At 40.8% G+C, this 23,155-nt stretch overlaps 1 protein-coding gene across 1 annotated transcript; it reads right to left on the bottom strand.

The window, feature by feature from the left end:
* Positions 1-58: 58 nt before the first annotated feature.
* Positions 59-22,071, bottom strand: LOC6500911 (protein kibra). Its single transcript, XM_001954115.4, has 9 exons — positions 20,963-22,071; positions 4,994-5,292; positions 3,299-4,937; positions 3,049-3,229; positions 2,607-2,988; positions 2,230-2,541; positions 2,041-2,161; positions 1,771-1,980; positions 59-1,709 (listed from the first exon to the last, which is right to left on the bottom strand). The coding sequence occupies exons 1-9, from the start codon at positions 21,196-21,198 to the stop codon at positions 1,274-1,276; spliced, it is 3,816 nt and encodes a 1,271-aa protein (XP_001954151.1). The 5' UTR covers positions 21,199-22,071; the 3' UTR covers positions 59-1,273.
* Between the last annotated feature and the right edge of the window lie 1,084 nt (positions 22,072-23,155).

Below are 23,155 nucleotides of genomic sequence, written 5' to 3'. Positions count from 1 at the left end.
TTTTAATAGTTTCAGTTTTCTGAAATAAAATTGAAATCCATCATATTAATACACATTATTTAATGTTATGTCAGTATTTTTTTGTTTGTTTATTGCACAATTACAATATACATACATGTTCACTTTCATATAATTTATTAAAACTAAAATTACTACAGTATTGAAAAAATATGCGTGGGGACTCTTCGCTCTACTAACTCTAGTTTTGTGGGTTTCTTGGGGAGATGGGGTCGGAGGTTGGATTAGTGAAAACATAAACAACAGAAAAGCTTCGCACAAAACCTATACTAAACTAGAGCTGAGGATAATTTCATATCATTTTCTTAAAAATTCAGTGCTTCGTGGCAAAGACAGTTTCAACAGGTTGGCTTGGGAAAGCATAACAAGGTTTTTGCGCTTTTCAATGGGGGCTTCTATAGTCTAGGCTTGGGCTTTCATGGGTCTCTTAACGTTAAAATAGGCGACGATTATCTAATATGGTACATTCACTTTTTATGTGGTTTATTCATTTATTATTATTGTATATTTTTTTTTGTATAGGATTTCATAGGATTTTTTTATAAAAAAAATTATTATTATAAGAATTCGTTTTGAGCTTAACAAAAACGCAAGCTAACTAATCTAACCGATCGGATTCGAGGGCTATATACGCTCATCCATCAATAAAATACAATAAATATTTCACTTCGTTCATGTTTTGTGTACGTGGCTTGGGCTTGAGTGGCTTGGGTAGTCAAAGCGGTAGGTGGTATTATTATTATTCCTAGACGTGTATAAAAATATTTATAAACATTCGTATCATTTCATTTCTCAAGTCTTATAAATACAGTTGGTTTCAATATGAAGTTAGGGGGCTCATTGAACGCACAATGTGCGCGTTTTTCTTTTTGAATTTTTGGGCGGGGTGCTGTTATTATTATTATTATTATTTCTGGGTGGGGGGCATGGTGGTTTTGTATCTCTTAGTTGCTCCTATATGGTCATCAGTGGGGGGGGTCAATTTGTACAACTGACCACGGGTCTAGTTGGGTCTGCCTACTCTACGTTTTTAAACTAATTATAAAAATAGTGCTTAGGTCTAGGGCATAATTATATCATTTCTAGCATGGTCGCATCTCCTCTACATTCTCTCACGTTCTCTATAAGGCACAGATATTTGTTACATCAGTTGTTTATACACATAAATACTTTTCGCTTAGTGAAAATAAATACTAAATTAATTACAAAAATGTACAGCGATGGGGGGCGCGCGATGCTGCGGCGGACGAGGCGGTTAGACCTCAACGCCATAAGTGCGATCCACAACATAGTCGTAGCGCTGCTGCTCCGGATTGTTATCATCAGCGGGAACAGGAACTGCCGTGGTAGTCGCTTGAGTAGCCGGAGTGGTTGAAGGAGTTGCTGAAGGAGGATTGGAGCCGGCTGGAGCTGCTGGAGAAGCTGCTGGAGGGGCTGGTATAGTTGGTGGTTTGGGCGCAGCATAGTTAGAAACTCGATTTAGGTGATCGGTGAGATTCTTGTTTCGATTGTTGCTCGCCACCAGGGCCGTATTGATGGCAATGGCCGTCTCAGCGGCATTGTAGAACTCATCCTCGTCCTCCTCCTCCTCCTCTTCCTCCTCCTCGATGGGATTGGCTTCGGGCAAGGTGAATTCGCTGGGCAACTCCGGCACTGACATACCCTTGCGCGTGAAGAAAGTAATCTTCTCCCTGCAATCAAATAATTATAATTAGTAAAATGTATATTTGAGGATCGGGAGGGAATCCTTACTTGAACGACACTAGATCAGGGCAACCCTTGGGCACCTTGGTCTTTCGCAGCTTGTGTATCTCTTTGGCGGTCTTCATTAGCAGCTTTTGGAGTTGACGCTCCTCAGGACACTTGGCGGGATCGGCCCGAGCCACCAGGCGTTGGAACTCTTCGTTCTCAATGGCCCACGCGGCAATCAGAGGATCCTTGTTCTCGCAGGCCTTCTGCAAACTGCAAATATGGATATTATTAGGGAGAGTTCTTCTCGGATCTCATCCAAGCTTCACTTACACTTCTTTGAGGTTCTGCAGCTTGGCGATTTGATCGTTAAGGAAGTACAGTTTGCTGTGCTGGGCTTGCAGGTCCAGCTCCAAGTCCAAACTGGTGCGTGGTATGTGAGTATGATGCAGTTCTAGTCAGGGAATAGTTTATAATTTTAGTTTATTTTCTTAAAATTTAAGTATTTTGGTTTAAACTTACTTGTGACTGACTTGGGAGCCTTGGTGTGGAAGCGCAGGGACCGCCGCTCGGCGGCACCACGCTGGAAGGTGTGTGGAGCCACTCCGCAATGCATCGCGGAATCCGAGTCGCTGCGATTGAGCCGGCAGTTGTAGCGATTCTTGCTGACGGCCGCCGAGGGCGTGAAGGTCTGGGATCGCTTCACCGGCCTGTCATCCATCATCTGGGACTGGCCGCGGGACTTCTCCGGCAGGAAGGCGCAGTCCGTATTCGTTTCCTTGTCGGCGAACTCCTGCTTCATGTTCTGCAGGTAGGTGTCCAGCATGCAGCCTGCTGTGATGGTTAATGGAACGAAAGTTATTGTAAAATTCATAAATAAGAAGAGCATATCGCCTTACAGTTCATGAGGCCAACTGCGACCTCGCGGATGATCTTCTTGTTGTTGTCGTCCTCCTCCTCGTCGTCGTCGTCGTCATCGTCGCTACCGTCCTGCTCTGGTTGCTCCTCGGCGATCTGCGCCTGCAGTTCCATGGGCGGCGCCTGGTTGCGCGTCAGCGTGGAGGTCTGCGAGGAGGTAATGGTGGACTCGTCCGAAGATTCCTCCCGAATGCTGTTGCTCGCGGAGCTACTGGCAGCCACGGCGACAGCAGCTGCTGCGGCACTGGTGGAGGGCAGGTCCAGGGATTCAAAGGTGGGAATGAACTTGGAGCTGAGCACGTTGTACCACTTTAGGGTGGAGTCCTCCGGGTTGAATTCCGCCATGCTGATCTGAACTGTGCCCTGAATTGAGGATAGAAATTAGTTAGATCCGACTATGGAATGTCCAGTCTTGGTACTCACAATGATCTCCTCCTTCTGGCCCGTCATGGTGACTACCGTCACCTGCAGGCTCTTGGTCAGCAGCTTGTCCAGCGTGATAGGCACGGCGAAGGTGTCATTGAAGACGGGCTTCTGGAAATCGCCCAGCGCCTTTGTCCGAATGGAGGTCAGCGAATTGGGCAGCAAGGCAGCACGTAGGTATCTAAAATTTCAAAAAAATTGTATTACTTTTTAAGTATTTAAGTTAAAAATAAAAAAAAAATCAACTTACACTTGCGAATTGTCTGCCGAGGCGGTCCAGAGCGCCAGGAGATTGTTGGCCCGCTCCAGAGACACCACCAAGACTCCCTCCAGCTTCAGATACTTGAGTCCAATCTGGACCTGGGCCAGTTCCTTGCGTGGCAGATGGGCACGCGATGCCTCAAAGACACCCGAGTCCCCAGCCACCGACTCATTGCTGACGGCCGCCGACACGGATCGCGTGTTGGACGTGGAGGAGGACCTGCTGAGCATCTCCTGCGGCAGGTCCAGCAGCGACGGCTTCTCCGATATCGGAGACAATGGCGCTGCGGCCAGGTTGAGCGGCGTGCCCAGGTTCAGTTTCTGCAGCTTGGCCTCCAGCATCATGCAATCCAGCACAGTGGAATCTAGGTCGTATGGTCGGGCTCGAACGCCCGATACCGGCACTGGGGGCGGGGCTGTGTAGGCGGGCGGTGCGGGCAGGGCATTGGCATAGGTTGGCTCCTCTTTGAGGGCTGGAGTGGTTGGATCTGCACCTGGATTATACTTCATCGGCGAGGCGGGCGGCGTTTCCATTGACAGGCTGCTGCGCGGCGACAGGGACACCTCCGAGGATTGCTGCTGCTGCTGTTGCTGCTGCTGCAGGCCAGGATGCACTGGATGCAGGCGCTGGTGTTGCTGGAACAATCGCTGCGAGCGCCGTCTCAGGTCCACCACATCAATGGGCGAGTCGACGGCAAAGGGATCTATGTAGATGTCCGTGAAGCTGAGAGCACTCTTGCTGCTGGCGGTGGACAGGGAGCCCAGGCTACTGCCGCTGCTGATCGAGAAGGTGCTTTCGGAGGAGAACGACTTCAGCCGCTCCTCCAGTAGCTTGGTGGACTTGAGGGCCTCCTGCAGTTTGTCCAGCAGGAGCTGCTTCTCCTCGTGGAAGCGCAGGCGATTGGCCACACAGGTGTTGTTGGCTTCGTAGGCCTCCTTGAGGTCCTCCTCCAGTTTGTTTCGCGTCTGCTGGATCACCCGCTTCTCCTCCTCGCTGCGCGACTTCAGGGAGATGCTATTCAGGTCGTTCAGCAGCTTCTCCTTCTCCTGGATGAGCAGAATACGGTCCTTGTCGGACTCCAGCTGGCCCGGCTCGATGCGCTCCACATGATCGGCCAGCTGCTGTTGCAGCTTCTTGATGTGCTTCCGCCACTCGGCGTACTGCAGCTTGGTCTTGGCCATTTCCGCGAACCGGGCGCCCCCATTCAGGTTGTCACCAGTGGACCCACACAGATCTGTCTGGCTGGCCACGCACACCCGGTCGAAGGGCGATGCCAGGTCGGAGTTCTCCTCGCTGATCTGCTGGCGGCTCAGCTCGTTCTTGATCTGCACCAGACTGCGCATCAGCTCCTCGCGCACCTTCTCCCCGGACACCAGGGACTTGTGCACCTTCAGCATCTCCTCCCGAATGGCCTGCACCTCAGCGATGTCATAGCATCCATTCTGCCTGGCGTTGATCTTCTCCCCCACAGAGTACAGAGTGTTCATGCCGCGCTCCGTGTAGGATATGTCGTTGGTGATATGGTTGAGTTCCTGCTTCAGTTGATGGACTCGTTCCCGGGCCAGCATTAGGTCGGCTCTCAGCAGCTCGGGATCATGCCGGCTCATGGAGCTCGAAGAGGAGCACACTGCAGGTAATAGAGGATTAGTATTTAATTAATAATTTTTAAAAAATAATACTTACAACTGCTTCGACTGGCGGCCAGCTTTAGGTGATTGTACTCCTCCTGGGCCCAGAGCAGTCGCTGCTGCTTGACGTCGAACATCTCGCGCTTGTTCTCCAGCTGGTCCTGGGCCGCGGACAGGTAGTCACTCAGCATCTGCTCCTGGACGCTCTTCCACTCCTGGCGCGGATCCTCCAGCTGGGTGCTCTGGGCCAGATGGTTGATGTAGTAGAGGCCGATGTTCGGATCGTAGGATTCCTCCCAGCCCATGGGCAGTTCATCGCCCACACAGTCCTCGAACGTTTGCGGTTTTGTGTAACTAAAAAATGAAAAATTTTGTGTAACTAAAAAAATGAATATTTTGAGATGGTAATGGCCCTGTTCCCACGCCAGTTAGCCTGGCCAATTCGATAAGATTAATGGGCATTTCCTGTGTGTGCATTTTTGCTTAAAAAGTTGGCTAAAAAAAAAAAAAAGAGCGCTATTTTGCCGCAACCATGCGGCGGAATGTCTCGGGCTCTGTTTGTTGTTGCCAAATGCCTCCTCCGGCTCTAATCTTATCGAGGCAGGGAAAGGTATGGCACATAGCTGGCCAAGAAAGCAAAACAATAAGAATTCCAAAGCTGATGGCGATGACAAAGTCTTACCAACGTCAAGACTGCAAGAGTCTCCTGTTTATTTTTTTTCCACCAGAAACCCTAATTTCAATATCAGAATCGGAATCAGACAACAGCAGTTTCGCATTCCAACGATAATTGCTAATCGCCATTGGATGGATTGTTAAAAAAAAATAGACACAAACACTCGCTTATAGCCATGTTTATGGAATTTTGTTTTTCTTTAAGGCCTGTTGGTTAATCATCGTATTGGAATTCGCCTTCTGCGGCTGGGCTTGCAGTTCATTGCACTATAGCTTCTTGGCTCCAGAAACTAGCTAGATGGCTTCAAGATATCTTTTAATATTAACTCCCATTTAATTAAATAAAATAAATTATAACAAGAATTGAAAACTAATCGCTGTGATTCATAGCGATAGGGTGGACTGCCAGAGGTCTGCCATTGTCTAGAATTGAAAATGTATCTGGCAGTATCGGTAGCTCGCCTGTTTACAGATACGCAGATACAGATACAGATTGCAGCTCAACTGACAGTCTGTCTGTTTCCATTTTCTGAGAATATTTGACCATTTAGATACATATCTGTTACAGCTATAGCCTTTCTTTCTTTTCCATTTCGAAATCTAAATCTGATACGAAGGCTTGTTTCTGCCGATCGATCGATGGAAGTGCCAAGAAACAACTTGGCAACTCGAGATTAGCTAATCAGAGGCGCAATTTCTTAGGATTTATTAAACAAACATACGTAAAATACCCAGATAACAATCGATGACGTCTAGAGCACCGGATGCCATAAAAAGTGTTCCCCCTTGGAAACAATACTACTGAGATATTGGAGGTCTTTGGTAAGAAAAGAGGAAATCATAAGCAATCTTATTACCTACTTAGATATCTTGAAGATGGCACGTTTAGCAGTTAGTTCTTAATCTTAAACAAAGTCAAGAAAAACAAGAGAACTATAACCCATTTAGAAAAAAAAGAGTATTACGTGCATTTTGGCAGGAACTCCAGGCTATATCGCAGGGGCATTCGCGATAGCCGATTATCAAAAAAAGTGCAGGCCCCATTCTACACTAGACTAAATGGAGTTGATTAATAAGCGGAACAAGGTTCATCCACACTGCACTCTGGCAGACAAAAGAAAAGGTGACACAGAAAACACATAGACTTGGAGCCAGAGAACTTTGAAACAAAGAGAATTTTATTGAAAATAATAAACACAAAAGACTGTAGGGGGACATGTGACAGTTGCCTGGTTTGAAACTCAATATTTTCAAATAATATTTATAGTTCCATCAATTATTTAATTGTATTGTCCGCGTGACTTGTTTTTATCTTTTAAACCAAAAAGAGGTTGTCTTTCAAATGCCAAGATAGCAAAAAGTTAGGAGTGATTCCCTCAAAGAGTGGCTCTACCCATCATCCAGTCCAATCATCCACACCCGACAGGTGTCAAGTGCGGCTCAGTAAATGGCAATTAAATTCGGTAAAATTAACTAAATAAGAGAATCCAAAGAGTATGCTAATTTTTAAGGGTTTTCCATTAGGGCTTGACCTCAGACTAGTACGTTGAAGGGCCTAAGACTGAATCGAGTGGGAAAAAATCAATGAAAATGGTCAGAAAGTAATAGGGCTTCACTGGCAACACTAACGAGGCGACTAACGACTTGTTGGCCTTTTTGGCAGTTCGATATGCGGACCAGAAATCTGCATAAATTAGAGTATATTGTAAACAAAATATTTATGGCGCGGCGGGGCAAGAGTTGTAATAAATTGGCTGGAAAACGGGTTTCTGAACAAAAATATTTCAGAGACCATAGAAGTTGTCATTATTCCACTTTTCATGTCCAGTTTAAAGCCAATTCGCGGTCCATAAACTCCTTCAAACTCGACAGTCTAACACCCGCTTTAAAACTCTATTTTTAAAGTTTATTTTTATCAGAAAACTTGGAATTCCAGATCCCCCACTCTCAAAAAAAATAGCTTTTAATGAGAATCATGGGAATCAGAATCAGAAAATTAGCTGGCCATTCATAGCTATAGACTCGAGAGATCGTTTAGCAATTCAAATCCGAGCCGAGACTCGATCCGAAATAAGCATCCGAAATAGGCCCATAAACTGGCAATCTAGTCACGTAGCCACCAGATCTAAAATCCATTTCAATTATTTTACTTTGCCGGAACTGAAGCCGCAAGTGTTCCGGTTTATATTCTCCATCGAGAGACTGGCTCTAGAATCATATAATCTTCGTATTTATAACCCAATTCGATCAGCCATTACCTTGGCATACCTCCAATGTATCTCACAAATAGCTTTTAATGTGGATTGTGAAATAGTTTTATGGCCAGGCAATGAGCTACAGTGCGGATCATAAATTCTTAATAATTCTAAAGGTCGCGAATCAGATCGAGTTTGATCTAAAAACAATTAATTAAGAATCTCTCAGAAATTTAAAGTGAAATAGAGTATCTGAAGTAGAGTATATAGTATCTTAACTGTAGTATGAGCCTGTTATCTGAGCTATATCTTGTTAGAAAACTGGTAATCTCTTTCGAGATTACAGAGAGTTATAAAAGTAATTATAAAAGCAAATAACCATAGCTATTTATAGACCTGTTTTGGAATGAAAATAAATCACAAATCATGATCACCAGAAGGCAGATGCTTGAGAAAGATTCAAAAGTTTCATTTTAATCACTCGCATTATTTTCAAAAAAAATGTTATTTGTGCCGCCACCGCCGCCGCCGCCGCCGCCGAGTTCCATTATCTGTCAGCTCACAAATATTTTCGAGCTTAATCAAATTACGCTATAAAGGTCGTACGGCGTTTTATCTTATCGCTCGTTGTTGTGGCATGTTTGTTGCTTTTGTGAGCTTCATACCCACTGTACCCACTGGAATTTCTACTCTGGCATTTATGGAAAAAGAATAATGGTGTATATTAACTGCATTTCCTGTTCGCATCTCTCGTCTATCTCACACTTGCACTTCCTTCCGCCGCAGATAAAAAGCGGAAATCACTGTCCTGCTCCCCAACTGCTCCCCCCAGTGGGAAGCTTATCAAATGCATTTTACGATCCAACCTCGATGCATTTTTTTGAATATTTTCATGCCCCCCTTGGAGGCACTCGGGGAGTCAATGAACTGCGCATGCGTTGGGTCGTGAGATAAGGCAACACAGTTTTGTGTTGCCGGTTATCTAGGAAAGTGTTTCCACATCTGGCCAATGGGATGCACAAATTTCTTCCCAGCCAACCCACTCTCAGCCAGTTCGAACCACAAGTGGGTGTCAATTACGGTCCGTAAGTTTCAAGTCCGTGGGCCGATCACATTAGTCACATCATGACTTGGGACTTGGACTCTCGAAATTCTTCGCTATAGTAGCCGGTTTTCGGTTTTCGAAATCACAAAATGTCTGCCATAAATTCCAAAGCGAACAATTGAAATAAATTTTTGCGCCATGAGCACCACACGCCGACTGCATACAAATGAACTATTCAACAAAAAATTCATAGAATATGAATCCATGAACATAAACAAACAGGCAGGCACTTGGACGGGCCAGAAGCAAAATAAACTTTAATTGAAATTTATGATTTTGAATGGCCTGTTGACGGGTTGCGATGGGATGGTATTTGCCCAAAAATGCCTTCAGAAATCTCAATTTTATTAAATCATCTATAGTTACTATAGGCCGTACTTTGTGCGGCAGCGCCTTTTGGGAAAATTAGCACAAAAGGCACTCATGAGTCTGTGTTCTGGATACAAAACATGCCCAAAAATGCCTTCAAAAATCTAATTTTTATTAAATCATTTATAGTTACTACAGGCCGTACGTTATGTGGCAGCTCCCCTTGAGAAAAATAGCACAAAAGGCACTCTTGACAGGTTGCGATGGGATGGCATTTCCCAGTCTGTGCTCTGGATACAAAACCAGCCATCAGACCATTAAATCCATTAAATCATCTATAGCCGTACGTTATGCAGCATCGCCTTTTGGAAAAAACTAGCACAATAGGCCTCTTATCACCCTCAGAAGCCATGAAACTATTTGAGTAAATCAAGTTTAATCAACTAAACTACCTCTAATCGGTATATATTAGCAACAAACTAAACAAATACGTCAACAAGAATTCTCGGAATGCTCGGGAAAAGATTTAAATTCGACACAAAAACTCGGAAACATGCCCCCACGCCCACTCGCAACTGCCAGATACATATCTATTATATATTCGTACTGTATCTGTTGGGGAAACCTTGGGAGCGTCAAGAACAAATGCAAAGTTTGTTTTTAGCTTTTTGTTTTTGGTGAAACTCTTTCAACTTCAAAGTGTCCACCTGTGCAGTTTTCTTTTGGACTTGGACTGGCATTAGTCGGTTCCGGGAATCAGTGAAGAACATACAAAAGATACAAAGATACATGGCATAGAGAGTAACCATCTTGAGGTGTTTCTGTTTCTGTATTTTTTTGGGGAAGGCATGCAGTGCACTTATATTGTATCTCTAGTTCCTCCATGAATATAGTATATATATATGTATATTTGAGATGTTTGGCCCCTCGATCGCCGCTGTACTCTGTCATTAACAAAACAACTGTTGCGACCTTCACATACCAGAGCAACCGAGCGACCGCGATCGCCGTTCATATACATACATATATATATATATATATATATATACGATATCTGTGTATCTTTATATGTTTATGTGCGCATATTGTACTGGGTATTGAAATAATAAGGCGAAAAAAACGTGAATGCGAACGCAAAACGCAGCCAACGACGTCAACGTCAATGTCTCCGCCTCAAAATTATATTCACCCGATCGTCATACTCGTGTATATATCGTATCTGATAGAATTTAGCCCGCTTGGCAAAGGGGGAAGTCTACTCGATCTGCCCATTCCTCATTCCATTGTGTTGGGGCTCCGCATTCCAGACGACGACATGACTACACCACACCACACCAGGCCAGGCCAGGCCAGGCCAGTATGTGTGTGAATCGGAGAATCGAACGAACCCCGGAGGGCGGAGAGCAAATGGCCCCCAAGAATACTGGGAATATGCAAGTACTCGGTGGGAATATGCATCTACACATGGGTGGGTATCTTTAGGGTAGCAGGAGGAGCTGGTGGCGGAGGAGGTGGTTTTGGAGGCGATTTTGTTGGGAATTTCAACCATTTCTTTAGAAATATGGTAATGCCTTGGTTCCATCCTATAATTTGCTATGGGAGTTTCAGTTCCAAGAGCTTTTCAAAAATTGCATTTTTTTTCTCTTAAAATTATAGATATTTTTTATTATTTCGTAGATTACATTTTTTCATCAATTATGCAAAATATTTTATTTATTATTTACAAACTAATTAGTTTCAAAAAATGGTTATAGTTTCCGGAAGTCTTATAGATATTATTTTAAATAATTTGTTTAAAATTAAATAGATTAAATTAAATCTTAATCTTTTTTTTACTCCATTTAATTGTAAAATATTTGTATGTTTGGTAACATTGACTTTAAAGTTTTTATATTATCTTTTATTCTATTATATCTTTTATTTTATTATTTTCCAACAAATTTGTTTAAAAAAGATGGATCATAAATCTTACATTTATTTTTATAATTTTAATGGATTAAATGAAACCTTCATCTTTTTTCCCATTTTATTGTAAAAAATGTCTACTTTTGGTAAAGTTTTCAGACTCTAAAATTATGCAAAAAAATATTTTATTTACAAATTAGTTTTAAAAAAAGTGTATAGTTTCTATGAAGGTATTTAGATACTATACTATACTGTTCTATGATGGATATAGTCTTATAGATACTCTGATATATCATAAATCCTATAGATATTTTTATGATTTTAAGGGATTAACTGAAACCTTCACCTTTTTCCCATTTTATGGCAGAAAATGTCTACTTTTCGCAGACTGTTTGGCAATTTCGGGCACGAACAGAGAAATTATTTTTATAAAAATATATCTACTTTTCGGACTTTTGTAGACAGTTTGGGAATTCACATCATGGCCAAAAAAAAAAAAAACAAAAAATTATTTGAAATATTTATACAATATTTTGTTTTCCGTTTCTTACATGCCATTCCCCAACAACAACAATAACAACAAAAACAATAAGACAAATGAAAGCTGATGGCTGCTAGCTGCCCCAAATGGTGGCAGATGGGGGCAAGTCGGGTAGCGGGACGAACAAGAAATGCCGCATGTCAAATGGGCCAATTAACATTTCTGTTGTTTGCTGTATTTATTTTTTTCCCCCTTTTTTTTTTTGTCTTTTGTTTTAAAAATAAATATGCTTTTGTTGAAGATTTTTTTTGTGTTTTTTGTGTTTTTTTTTTTTATGCAAAAATGTAGCCAAATTTGTTGTTCGCTGTTATTTTTGACACCGGGGCATTAAATAAATTATGTACATATGTATGTATTCCCCCCCTAATCTGTAGACTGTAGACTGTCGAGTCTAGAGTTCTCCTTAATATGCCATAACAATATTTTCTATATAATTCCGTTTGAAACGAAACCAAAATTCCAAGATATCTGGCATTTTTTTTTTTGTATTTTTTTTTTTAGTTTATTTGTTTGTTTATCTCACACACTAGCCCCCCCACACCCACACACACACACTTATACACTCACACACTCACAATCCATGAAATCGAATGGAAAGAACTTGAAAGATTTCCAATTTTATGGTAAGCGCTCGTGGCATACATGGAATTTTTGTTATTATTTTTTTTTTTTCAAATTTTTTTTTTTGCGTTGTTTTAAGTTTAGCTGCCGGCCATAACCGATTGGCTTCCATTGATTAAGGAATTTTTGTTGTTCTTGGGGTTCTTTTGGGGTTCTAATGTTGCTTCGCACAAAAAAATATGGCGGTCAGGGTCGAGGGGGGATCATAAAGATAAGTGGATTGAATAGCAGAGAGGTGATTAGTGATTAGTGGAAATATTTCGAGAGATTAACAGATTTACTCTACTATTATACATCTCTCAGATACATTTTAGGCATAAAAGATACTTGTTGAAATATACTTTTCCATGAAAGTACTAATATTTGAGAATTATTATAATTATACTGCCTTTTTAGATATTCCTGTAACTATAAATATTTCAAGATACTACTATTATACATCTCTCAGATACATTTTAGGCATAAAAGATACTTTTCCATCAAAGTACTAATATTTGAGAATTATATAATGCCTTTTTAGATATTCCTGTTGTTCTTGGCAGCGACATATCGTTGAAAATATTTATTAGCGGCAGCAGATGCGCAGCTACTCGTAGATACATAGATAGTATCCATCAGATACATACATATGTATATTCGTAAAATGTATCTGTATCTAGGAATGCGTGTATGTGATCATTTACTGCGAAGCAAACAAATAAACAAACATGCATAAATAACTCGTTGCAGTTGCAGTTGCTGCTGCTGCTGCTGCTGCCTCCAGCAGAGCACCAACACCATAGCAGCCGATGAGAGCGAGCGAGAGACTCGAACAAGCGGCGACTGCGCTGCCGGCAGAGGCTTAGGAATGCGGTTTTGACAAGTTCTTCTAAAATTGTACGGCCAGCTTTGCTATTTACGCTATGAACCCAGCAGTACCAATCGCCCCGGAATCACCCTGGATTCACCCTGGATCCGCCCGGATCACCCCGGAATCCAACCGGAAAGCTAGAACAAGCGGCCCGGAATTTTGTACTGAAATTTTTGAAAATGTCCTCTCGGCCCGGAATTCGATTTCAGGCATGAATCAGCCTTGAATCCGCCCGGATTTCGAATCCGGATTCCGGCGTGAAAATTGTCTCGAAATCGCCCCTGATTCAGACCTGAATTTCAGAGCGGAATCAGGCCCGAAAAGAAAGCATGATTCCGCGCTGAAAATCGTGGCTAAATCAGGTCGCATTCATGACCCAAAATTAAAGAAAAAAATTTCCCCTTACATTCTTCTAATCTGATAATCAATATTTTTTATGTATTCCTTAAAAATTGCTGTTAATATATGTTGTAAACTAAATTAATATGTTAAGTAACATTACATTATTAATATTGAAAACTATATTTAATAATTACTCACCCTGGGATTCGAACCTTAGTGCTTTTGTATACTGGACCGACATGTAAGCCTCTAAGCTATCAAGGAATCGCGCGTACTTTGTGACTGACTATAATATACCTCTACAAATTTGCATGTTTAAAACAATCTCAATTATTAAGAATCCCCGTTTAAAAAAAAATTATTGAATATAACAGTTTATTTTGAGACTGCGATATTAAAATAAAATGAAAGTAAACAAAAATCAACTCATAATAAAGACTTTTCCGCTTGGAATCGAACCCACGACCTTACGATTAACAGGCAGATACCTTAATCATTGAACCATGGGGTGAAAGTTTTCCGGGCAAAATATTTAGAATGACTAGAAAATATTAGTGATTAATAACTAATATCGAATATGCATAATTTCGAACTCTAGCAGCAGCAGAGGGCCGGCAGAATTAGTTCGCCTACTTTGTTTTGACGTTCGAAGAGCAAACCTTATTGAATTGTTTTTGTTTTTCGATCGAAATTTGACATTCGGGCCGGAAAAGTCGGGGCCAGGAATTTCAGTACTGCTGGGAAACAACAGCAACAACAACAACAACAACAACTAGTGGCTGGCTGCGAGAGAGGAGCGAATGTGTGCGAAGGAGCACGGAAAGCAGAACATGAAAAAAAAAAAAAAATACCAACAACAGCAACACAAGATCAGCGCTGCTTGGGGGCAAGCCCAATAACAGCAACAAACTATGCAGTGGTATTTAAACACTGAGAGAAATCGAGGAGCCTACTAAGCATTTAAAAATAAAAATATATAATAGCCAATAAAAATTATAAAAAATATATATATTTAATAAATAAAATAAAGTAAACAAAACAATTAATAAATATAAAAAATAAAACAAAATTATAAAAACAAATTAAAAATATTGAAAAAAAAAAAATAATAATAATATAAAAAATGGAATAAAAATAACAACAAAAACAAGAAAGGAAAGCTAACTTCGGGCGGAGCCGAAGTTGATATACCCTTGCAGTTCAGTCGCAGTCCGCTAGGTGGCGCCACCCATCTTATTTTATTAGATATATAGCGGATCGTTTATAGTCGGCCGATCCTTATGAAAATTGGCAGATCACATTGTTTTCCCCAGAATAGAATCTGTACCAAATCCCATCTTTCTAACTTAAAAAACACCAAAGTTATGCCAATTTCGATCGTTCTATGACAGCTATAGGATATAGTCGGCCGATCCTTATGAAATTTTGTACATAAGATATTTTGGTCAAATATAACATGTGTAGAAACTCCCAACCCTCTAACTTAAAAAACACCAAAGTTATGGCATTTCCGATCAATCAGTTATATGGCAGCTATAGGATATAGTCGACCGATCCCGGCCGTTCCGACTTATGTACTACCTGCAAGGAAAAGAAGGATGTGTGCAAAGTTTCAACTCGATAGCTCTAAAACTGAGAGACTAGTTTGCGTAGAAACCGACAGACAGACGGACAGACGGACATGCTTATATCGACTCAGGAGGTGATCCTGATCAAGAATATATATACTTTATAGGGTCGGAGATGTCTCCTTCACTGCGTTGCACACTTTTGACCAAAATTATAATACCCTCTGCAAGGGTATAATAAATAAAACAAAAAAAACCAAAATAAAAAAATTATTAAATATTTTTATTTCTATATTTGTTTATAATTATGTTTTTATTTCTTTTTAATAAAAATTTCTTTTATTTAATCTTTTAAAAAACAGATGTATGTATGTATTTATTTATTTTTCTTAAAAATAAAAATATTTCTCTCTGTGCAGTTGGTTAGTTGAACGAACGCCGCGACTTGCGGTAGAGGGGGCGTTGGGAATGCCGAGAGCGAGGTAAAGTAAATGCATTTTGTGTTTGGAAATAGGCTGACTGCGACTGCGACTGCAACTGCAACTGCGGCAGAGACTGCGACTGCGACGACGACAGCAGCGGTAGTTGTTGCTGTTGGAAAATATTTCAAAGTTGCTATGAACTCGGAGCAGCAGCAGGAGCAGCGGCACCAATTGAATGCAATTTGTTTGTTTGTATCTGTATCTGTATCTGTGTGTGAATGCATTTATTAAAGCAATGCGCGCATTGCCTTAAATGCCAAAGCTACTACGAATGTATGTATCAAGTATGCAATGCATACATGCACTGAAAAAAAAGGCAGATTAAAATATTAAACAAAAAATACATATTGTCAAGATACTTTTTAGTTGAAGATATTAGTTAGTTCTTCCAAAATCTTGACAATATTTTGATCTTCTGATGTTGCAAGTTCTTAAAAAAAACCTTATTTATGTACATATTTTTCCACACTAGGAGGAGGTAAGAGGCAGGAGGGGCATGCAACAGGAGGCATGAGGCAAAGTCAGTTGCTGTGACATGAATGTCAGCTCTGCGCATTTAAGAAGTTTAATCAACAATTTTTTTTTGCCAAGCCCCCATCATCTGAGCCGGTTTTCGAGTTGGCTTCAGCTTCTTTTTAGCCATGTTCTAAAATGTATCTATGTATCTGCATCTAGAGATGGGCGTGTGACAAAACATGGTTACCAGAAAAATTCAAAAAAATATTTAAGTATCTCTTCCACGCTTAATTCCTTCCATTTGAGATCTTACCCTGACCCACAAACCAATAAATTCCAGCTCAAGTATCTGAAGAATGCGAAGATACAAATAAAATAAAATCAAAAAGCGAATGAATTATGCTCTGCGGTAAACATTTTGACAGCGCACGCAGCTCACAGATACACAGATACATACTTCGCAAAAGATACAAAGCTATGGCTACAAATACAGATACAACTCGAGTGGCATCCCAGAGATACACAGCTCAAGACGCTCTCGTTCTGGCTGCCTTATCACTTCATTAGGCCATAAATTCGACAACAAAACGAAATTCCAGAGTCGAAAACACCTACGAGATACACAGTTACCGCTTCGGATGCCGCATTCCACTGCCTCTGCCAGGGGACCTGCCTCCATGCCTCTTCATGTTAATTATGCCTCCTCCCTCCCCGCCTTGCATCCATAAGATACAAGCTTAATCATCATCTCCCGCAGAGCGAATGGAATCTCAATCCGGACTGCATCTGCATCTGCATCTCTTTTGGGGGCAGACTTTAAGAATATGTTGTGGCATTCGGAAAGTGCTACTGGAAAACACACAAAAGATACATGCAACAAAGGCAACAGGGGAACTGAAATCTTGTGGCATGTCTCTTCGGTCCATCTCATAAAGCATTTTAGTCAAAGATTGACTTTAATTCACTTTCGGGGGGTATCCTTCTAAGTAGAACCCTTTAAGGAGAAGAGGAACCCAAAAAGATACAAATCTTGGAAATCTCTTTTAAAAAAATTCAGTTTTTGGTCAACAGATGTTTGTAATATGGACAGGGAATGGATAGTCCCGACTAGTCCTTGACTCCTTGAGAAGTACTGTACCTATTACTACTCTTTTATATTTTTAAAATAATAATTTAAAACTCAAACCTCAAACCCAGAAATGTATCTCTTAACCATTCATGTCGAGTCTGCACATTCCTGAGCTTGTATTTTGATTTCGTTTCATTTCACTTGCTTGCTTGCTTGGAGGAAAATTGCTACCTTTGCAGAGATTCGAACTGGAGGAAGGGGGATACACAGGCAGTAGATACATAAATATATTATATACAGATACAGTTCCCGCCAGCCAGAGAGCCAGCTCAGCATATGGCATTATGGCAGACGGCAGAAGCAAAATTAGCGAATAAAAATAAGCAAAAATGCCAGGGGATAGCGCGTGCAGGCCAGCTCCAAATCTGAAATCTGAAAACTTAAAACTTAAAACTGAAATCTGAAAACTGAAATCCAAAACCTTAAAACCAAAACTCAAAATCTCCATGGCCAAAACTCTAAACTTAATTTTTTTTCTCACGTAGGCAGTTTCTGTACTGTTCCGAATATAAAATGAATTATTATTTAAAATAAATATTTAAAACTATTATCTGAATTCCTGATTATGACCAGTGACAGTTAATGCTAATGCCTTCCTTTCAGATTAAATGAACTCGCAACTAAAGGGAGTGAGTGCATGGTGCATGCCACATACCAATCTCACATCACTATTCCCCCACTCCTCCCCCCTTAATTAGCAACTTGTTGAAAAGGAAATCATTATGGTTGATAAAAATCACAAGTGTTGATTGCTGAAGAACGTCGCCACTGACATGCAACACATGCAACAAGTGTGTGCGAGGACAGGAAAGCCTGCTTAAGTTGGTAGCAAGTTGCAAGCAACAGACACCAAAATGGGCAAAACATGCGGTGCGAGTTGGCTTATGTATCTGTCAGATACATTATGTACTCGAGTGCCTCCTATCTTTGGATAGACCAGAGAGCTTGCCACAGCAGTTGCAAGTGCAAAAGAAAATATTTTTAACGCTTAGAGGTACATAGCTGCTTCGGACTGACTACAAACTAGAAAATGTTGTTGCCGTTGCTGGCAGCAGCATGGTGGCAAGCGCGTTGCATTCATGCGCGTAATCAAATTGTAATCACGGCTTCGACTTCCACTTTGTGGCAGGCTACGGCAACTGCAACTGCAACTGCAACAGCGGCAGGCAACCCTCCTCCCCTGGATGCTGTTGTTAAGTGGAAATACTTGTTGCACAAATGCAATGCATGCTGCTGTTGCAGTTGCTGTGTATCTGCATCTGTTGCTCCATCTACAGTGCGTTTTGACTAAAAGATACTTTTTTTTTTAAATAATTATTTAACTTTAAAACATATTTATTCTATAATTATATTTAAAATTAATATTTAAATAGAAAATATTTAGTTTTTGAAGGCAAGAAGGTAGTGCCTACTGTGAGTTGCTGCCACAAACGGCAATTGCATCTGCATTCTTTCCACTTTTCTTGCTGCCTCCTTGCCGCCTTGCCCCTTGCCTCCTTACCTCTTGCCACTGCCCCTGCCACTGCCTCCTGCCAGTTTCCTTGTGCAATTTATTAAATGAAAAATGCCGTTTTGCAGCTTTCCAAGTCGCTTGTACATGTACAGGCCGGCCAGTGCCGCCACTGCATATGCTGGCGAATATATCTCAACATTTCTAGATACATAGATACATAGATACATAGATACACAGATACATACATGCATCTTTTTGCTGCAAAAACTCAAATTGAATTTTATGCAAATTTTTATAGAGTCTCTAGAATCTGGAGTCATAATGCCACAGGTGTAGAAACCAGAGAACTAGAACGCTTCAATCATGCAGATACTTTATAGAAAAGATAAACATCCACTGCCAGCCCCCGCCGCTGGCGCCACTCTGTCCGACTTATGACAGCAATCATTTTAGCCGCTTTCGCTAGCTAGGCCTGGTGTTTTTTTGTATTTTTATGTAAAACAAACGAGTTCGACTTGGAGCCAAGTTATTTTATCCCCAACATTTTGTTGCTATTTCTTAACTCGATTTTTTCGCGTTTATTGCGCTTTTTTGGTTGGATTTTTTTTGGTCGATTTTTTGTCGATTGTACTCCTATGAATAGATCGAGAAACTGTCACCAAACACGTTTCTGTCCAAAGACACACACACACTCCAAAATATTCCACCGCCTTGCCTTGTTTGTGGCCTAAACAATTGGCCAAAAAAATCAGAAAAAAAAGAGAAGACGGCGGCGAAAAAATGCCAAATCGCATGGCCAAGTCAAGTCGTTGTTAACTTTTGTTTATAAAAAAAAATTCAACAAAAAAAAGAGAGACAATAATGAGCAACATTCCAAGAAAAATTAAAAAAAAAAAATCATTAATAATCATAATTTAATTCAAATATTTCCACCCACAGCTCTTAATAATTTTTTTGTAATATTTTTAGAAACAATTTTAGAAAAGCTATTATGGTTAGCTTGTCAAGGGTATCCATAATTCGACCTTGTGTACTTGTTTTCAAATAGATATTTATTTTTTATTTATTTTTTTAGTGATTTTAGGTGGCGAGCTCTGGTCGAAACGTGGCGAGGTCTTTAAAGGCCGCCTCCCCCCGAGGCCTGGCTTGCTTCTCGCTTTTATTGTTCAAATTTTTTTGTATTTTTTATTTATTGAATTTTTGGTTTATTGGAATTTTTTATATTTATTTCTAAAGCATTTCTTTGGCAAACATTCCAGCCACATGTGTGCATTTATAATCTCCGCGATGCATGACCCCAACAACTGCGCAGATGTTTCATTTTTTTTTCTTTTTTTTTTTAAACAAACAATGGAAATGTTTGTATTAAAAATCACACTTTACACTGCAAAAAAATAATAATTATACCAAATATCAATATAAATATATTATTAATTATTCTCAGTGTATCTCTAGAGAGGGCGAAGAATTTCAGAAATCAATTATTTCGAAACTGCAAAAATTCCAACGTACATTATTTTGCAATTGTTTATGGCGCGAGTGAGAGAGAGAGAGCGATCCGAGACACAGCAACAAAGAAATAGGTTAGACAGAGACGCAGCACAAAAAATGTGAGCGAGCGAACGGCGAGTAAAATGTATCTATGAGATACATGGCCTGATGTGGCGGTTCCTCAGCTTTTTCTCCCAATCTCCCCATCCCACCCCACCCCACTCCACCACCCCACCGATCGTGCCAGATCTCTCGCACTCATTACGTATGAGTTTGTTAGTTTTTTTTTTTTTTCTTGTATTTTATTTTTGCAGATCATTCGCTGAGCTTTATTTAACTTTTGCTCTCTCATTGCTCTCTCTCTCTCACCCCACCATTACGTCCTTCGTCCTCCCTCGCCGTTACAATTCATTTTTTGTTTGTTGCCACTCTCTCGGTTGAGTTCAGTTATATTTGGAGTCTTAATCATCGCATCGGAATGTTTACTTCAAGTTTTTATTTCCCCCCCTTCCCACGTTTTGTTTTGCCCGCTTTTGCCTTGTTTAAAAATATGTAATTTATTTCGCTTTGTTTCTCTCCTCCCTCTCCCTCTCTCTCTCTCGTTCTGCTCACCCCATCACACGATCGTCGATCGCCGCATTCCTTTACTCACACACCCATACACGTATACACCTATACACTTATACCATCGCAGCTGCAACGCACCTTTTCTTTCCGGTTCGAGAGCGCTTTGGAATTGGAATTTATATGGGTTTTTTTTTGTTGTTGTTGTTATTGTTTGGCTGAAGTTTCCTGAATAAGTGATGGGCTATTTTATAACTTATTATTTAAAAAAAAAAATTAAATTAAATGCTTATTGTACTTAAATTCTTATTGGAAAAAAGTATTTTATTTTTTTTTACCAGTCTCTGGGATCCAGCCATGTGGTCTTTTTGTTGATGTGATCTATGTAGTAGGTCTTGCCATCAAAGTCCTTGGCAATGTCCCAGCCATCCGGCAGTGGAAAATCGCTGTGGTTCTGCTGCTGCTGCTGACGATGGTGTTGCTGCTGTTGCTGTTGTTGTTGCTGCTGCTGCTGCTGCTGGGGCCTCAGGTGATGGGGATGCGGCTGCAGGTGGTGTTGCGATTGATTCGGCATTTTTTTTTTCCGTGTGTAATTTTATTTAATTTTTTATTTTTATTTTGATTTTTTTTTTTTTGTAAGTCTGAGATGCGCGCTTTTTCTTTTGCTCTTTACTTTTTCATTTGGGGGTTTCTCTTTGCGCTGTTTACATTAGCCGAGGCATTTCTTTCACACACACACAAACACTCACACACAAGCACACATACACTCACGTCGGAACACAAGAGCGCAGAGATAATGGGAGATAGCCCAAATGATGGAAGAAGGAGTGTGAGGAGGGGGCAGCTGATATTGTGGCTGGCGAGGGTGGGCGGAGGGGCTACCCTGTGCGCGCTCTCAATTATTTATTTACTTTTTTCGTAACTGCATTCCATTCGAGCACACATACAGATAGACACTCGATTACACATACACGCGATCACCGCTTCTTCTTCTTCGCATTTCGTTCACTGTTGTTATTATTGCTGTTTGGCTCCTTTCTCGCCCAATTGAAGCTAATTAACGCCGGCTGCCAGCTAGTTTTCAGCCTTATTTTTATTTATTTCTTTTTTTTTGAGCAAAACACACTGGCGATTTTACAATTCGGTTTGCACTCGATCAGCAGCGTCCGTGGGTGCCTCCTCGGCCGTTAACGATGTGATCGCCGTTCGCGACCGTCCCGTAATCCAATACATGCATCAGCATTCGCATTAACTTTTTCAAAATTATTTATTTTATTAAGTTCACTTTTCCCAGACGCCAGAGAGCCGTCCGAACGAGGCGAGAGAAAAAAAACGAGTATCGAGTATTGTAGTTGGCCTCAACACAGCGGGCGTCCGTCAATACGTCCGTACCGTGCGCCCTCAAATAATTTTTTGATATTTTGACTTTGATACCCTACTCTTGGGTGAACGGGCACACCAACGCACTGTGGCCACATACTTTTTGCCACTGGGCACACTATTTATTCAACTTTAGTTGGCAACACTACTAAGCCAATAAACGAGATTTATTTAATTTCAATAAATATTAATTTTACTTTATGCGTTTGCTGATTTTATGCAATAACTGTCCATCTACAGGAAAGTTTTGCCCCTTTTATTGAACTTCTGGCAACATCTCGTTGCAACCTAAGTTGGCAGCCCTACAAGATATCGAACAAGTTGCAGTTGCGTGCGAGCGTGAAGGAAATCGCAAAGAGACAAGGGGAAATTATATCAACGGTCTACTATTTTTAAATCACTAATCCGTAACAGTTTATATTTTATAAATTAAAACTTAATAATATTAGTTGAATATTCAACAAATCGGAAAAAGTGTTTATCAAACAGGCAAACTATTAAAAACATAAAGGCGATATTGTCCTTGGATATTCATTTTCGAAGGGAATCCCCCAGAAAATTGAACAAAAAATTGGAAAAATATTTTGATATGAGGTTTTGGTGCAGATTGACGGAAAATCGATTCACAAATCGATTAAGGCATTCCGATCAAGAATCGGATGAATATTGGCAAAGATATAGCCATCGCTGTGGGCCATATTGTCTCTCCTTGCAAGTGCCTCTTTTTTGAAGGGGATCCCCCAGAAAATTTAACAAAAAATTGGAAAAATATTTTGATATGAGGTTTTGGTGCAGATTGACGGAAAATCGATTCACAAATCGATTAAGGCATTCCGATCAAGAATCGGATGAATATTGGCAAAGATATAGCCATCGCTGTGGGCCATATTGTCCTTCCTTGCAAGTGGCTCACTTTTGAAGGGGATCCCCTAGAAAATTGAACAAAAAATTGAAAAAATATTTTGTTTATAGGTTTTGATGCAGATTCACGGAGAATCGATCCACAAATCGATTAAGGCATTCCGCTTAAGAATCGGATCATTATTGACAAAGATATAGCCATCGATGTGGGCCATATTGTCTCTCCTTGCAAGTGCCTCTTTTTTGAAGGGGATCCCCCAGAAAATTTAACAAAAAATTGAAAAAAGATT

This window comes from Drosophila ananassae, chromosome 2L, assembly GCF_017639315.1.
Source record: "Drosophila ananassae strain 14024-0371.13 chromosome 2L, ASM1763931v2, whole genome shotgun sequence".
In the NCBI taxonomy this organism is placed as follows: domain Eukaryota; kingdom Metazoa; phylum Arthropoda; class Insecta; order Diptera; family Drosophilidae; genus Drosophila; species Drosophila ananassae.
This window is presented reverse-complemented; position numbering and strand designations above follow the sequence as displayed.

Excerpts from the sequence above, each read along its gene's own strand:
- LOC6500911 (XM_001954115.4), bottom strand. The coding sequence starts at position 21,198 with ATGCCGAATCAATCGCAACACCACCTGCAGCCGCATCCCCATCACCTG. Across the intron at positions 3,230-3,298 it reads TCGGCAGACAATTCGCAAGT|ATACCTACGTGCTGCCTTGC; the intron begins GTAAGTTGATTT and ends TTGAAATTTTAG. Across the intron at positions 1,981-2,040 it reads CTGCAGAACCTCAAAGAAGT|TTTGCAGAAGGCCTGCGAGA; the intron begins GTAAGTGAAGCT and ends CCATATTTGCAG.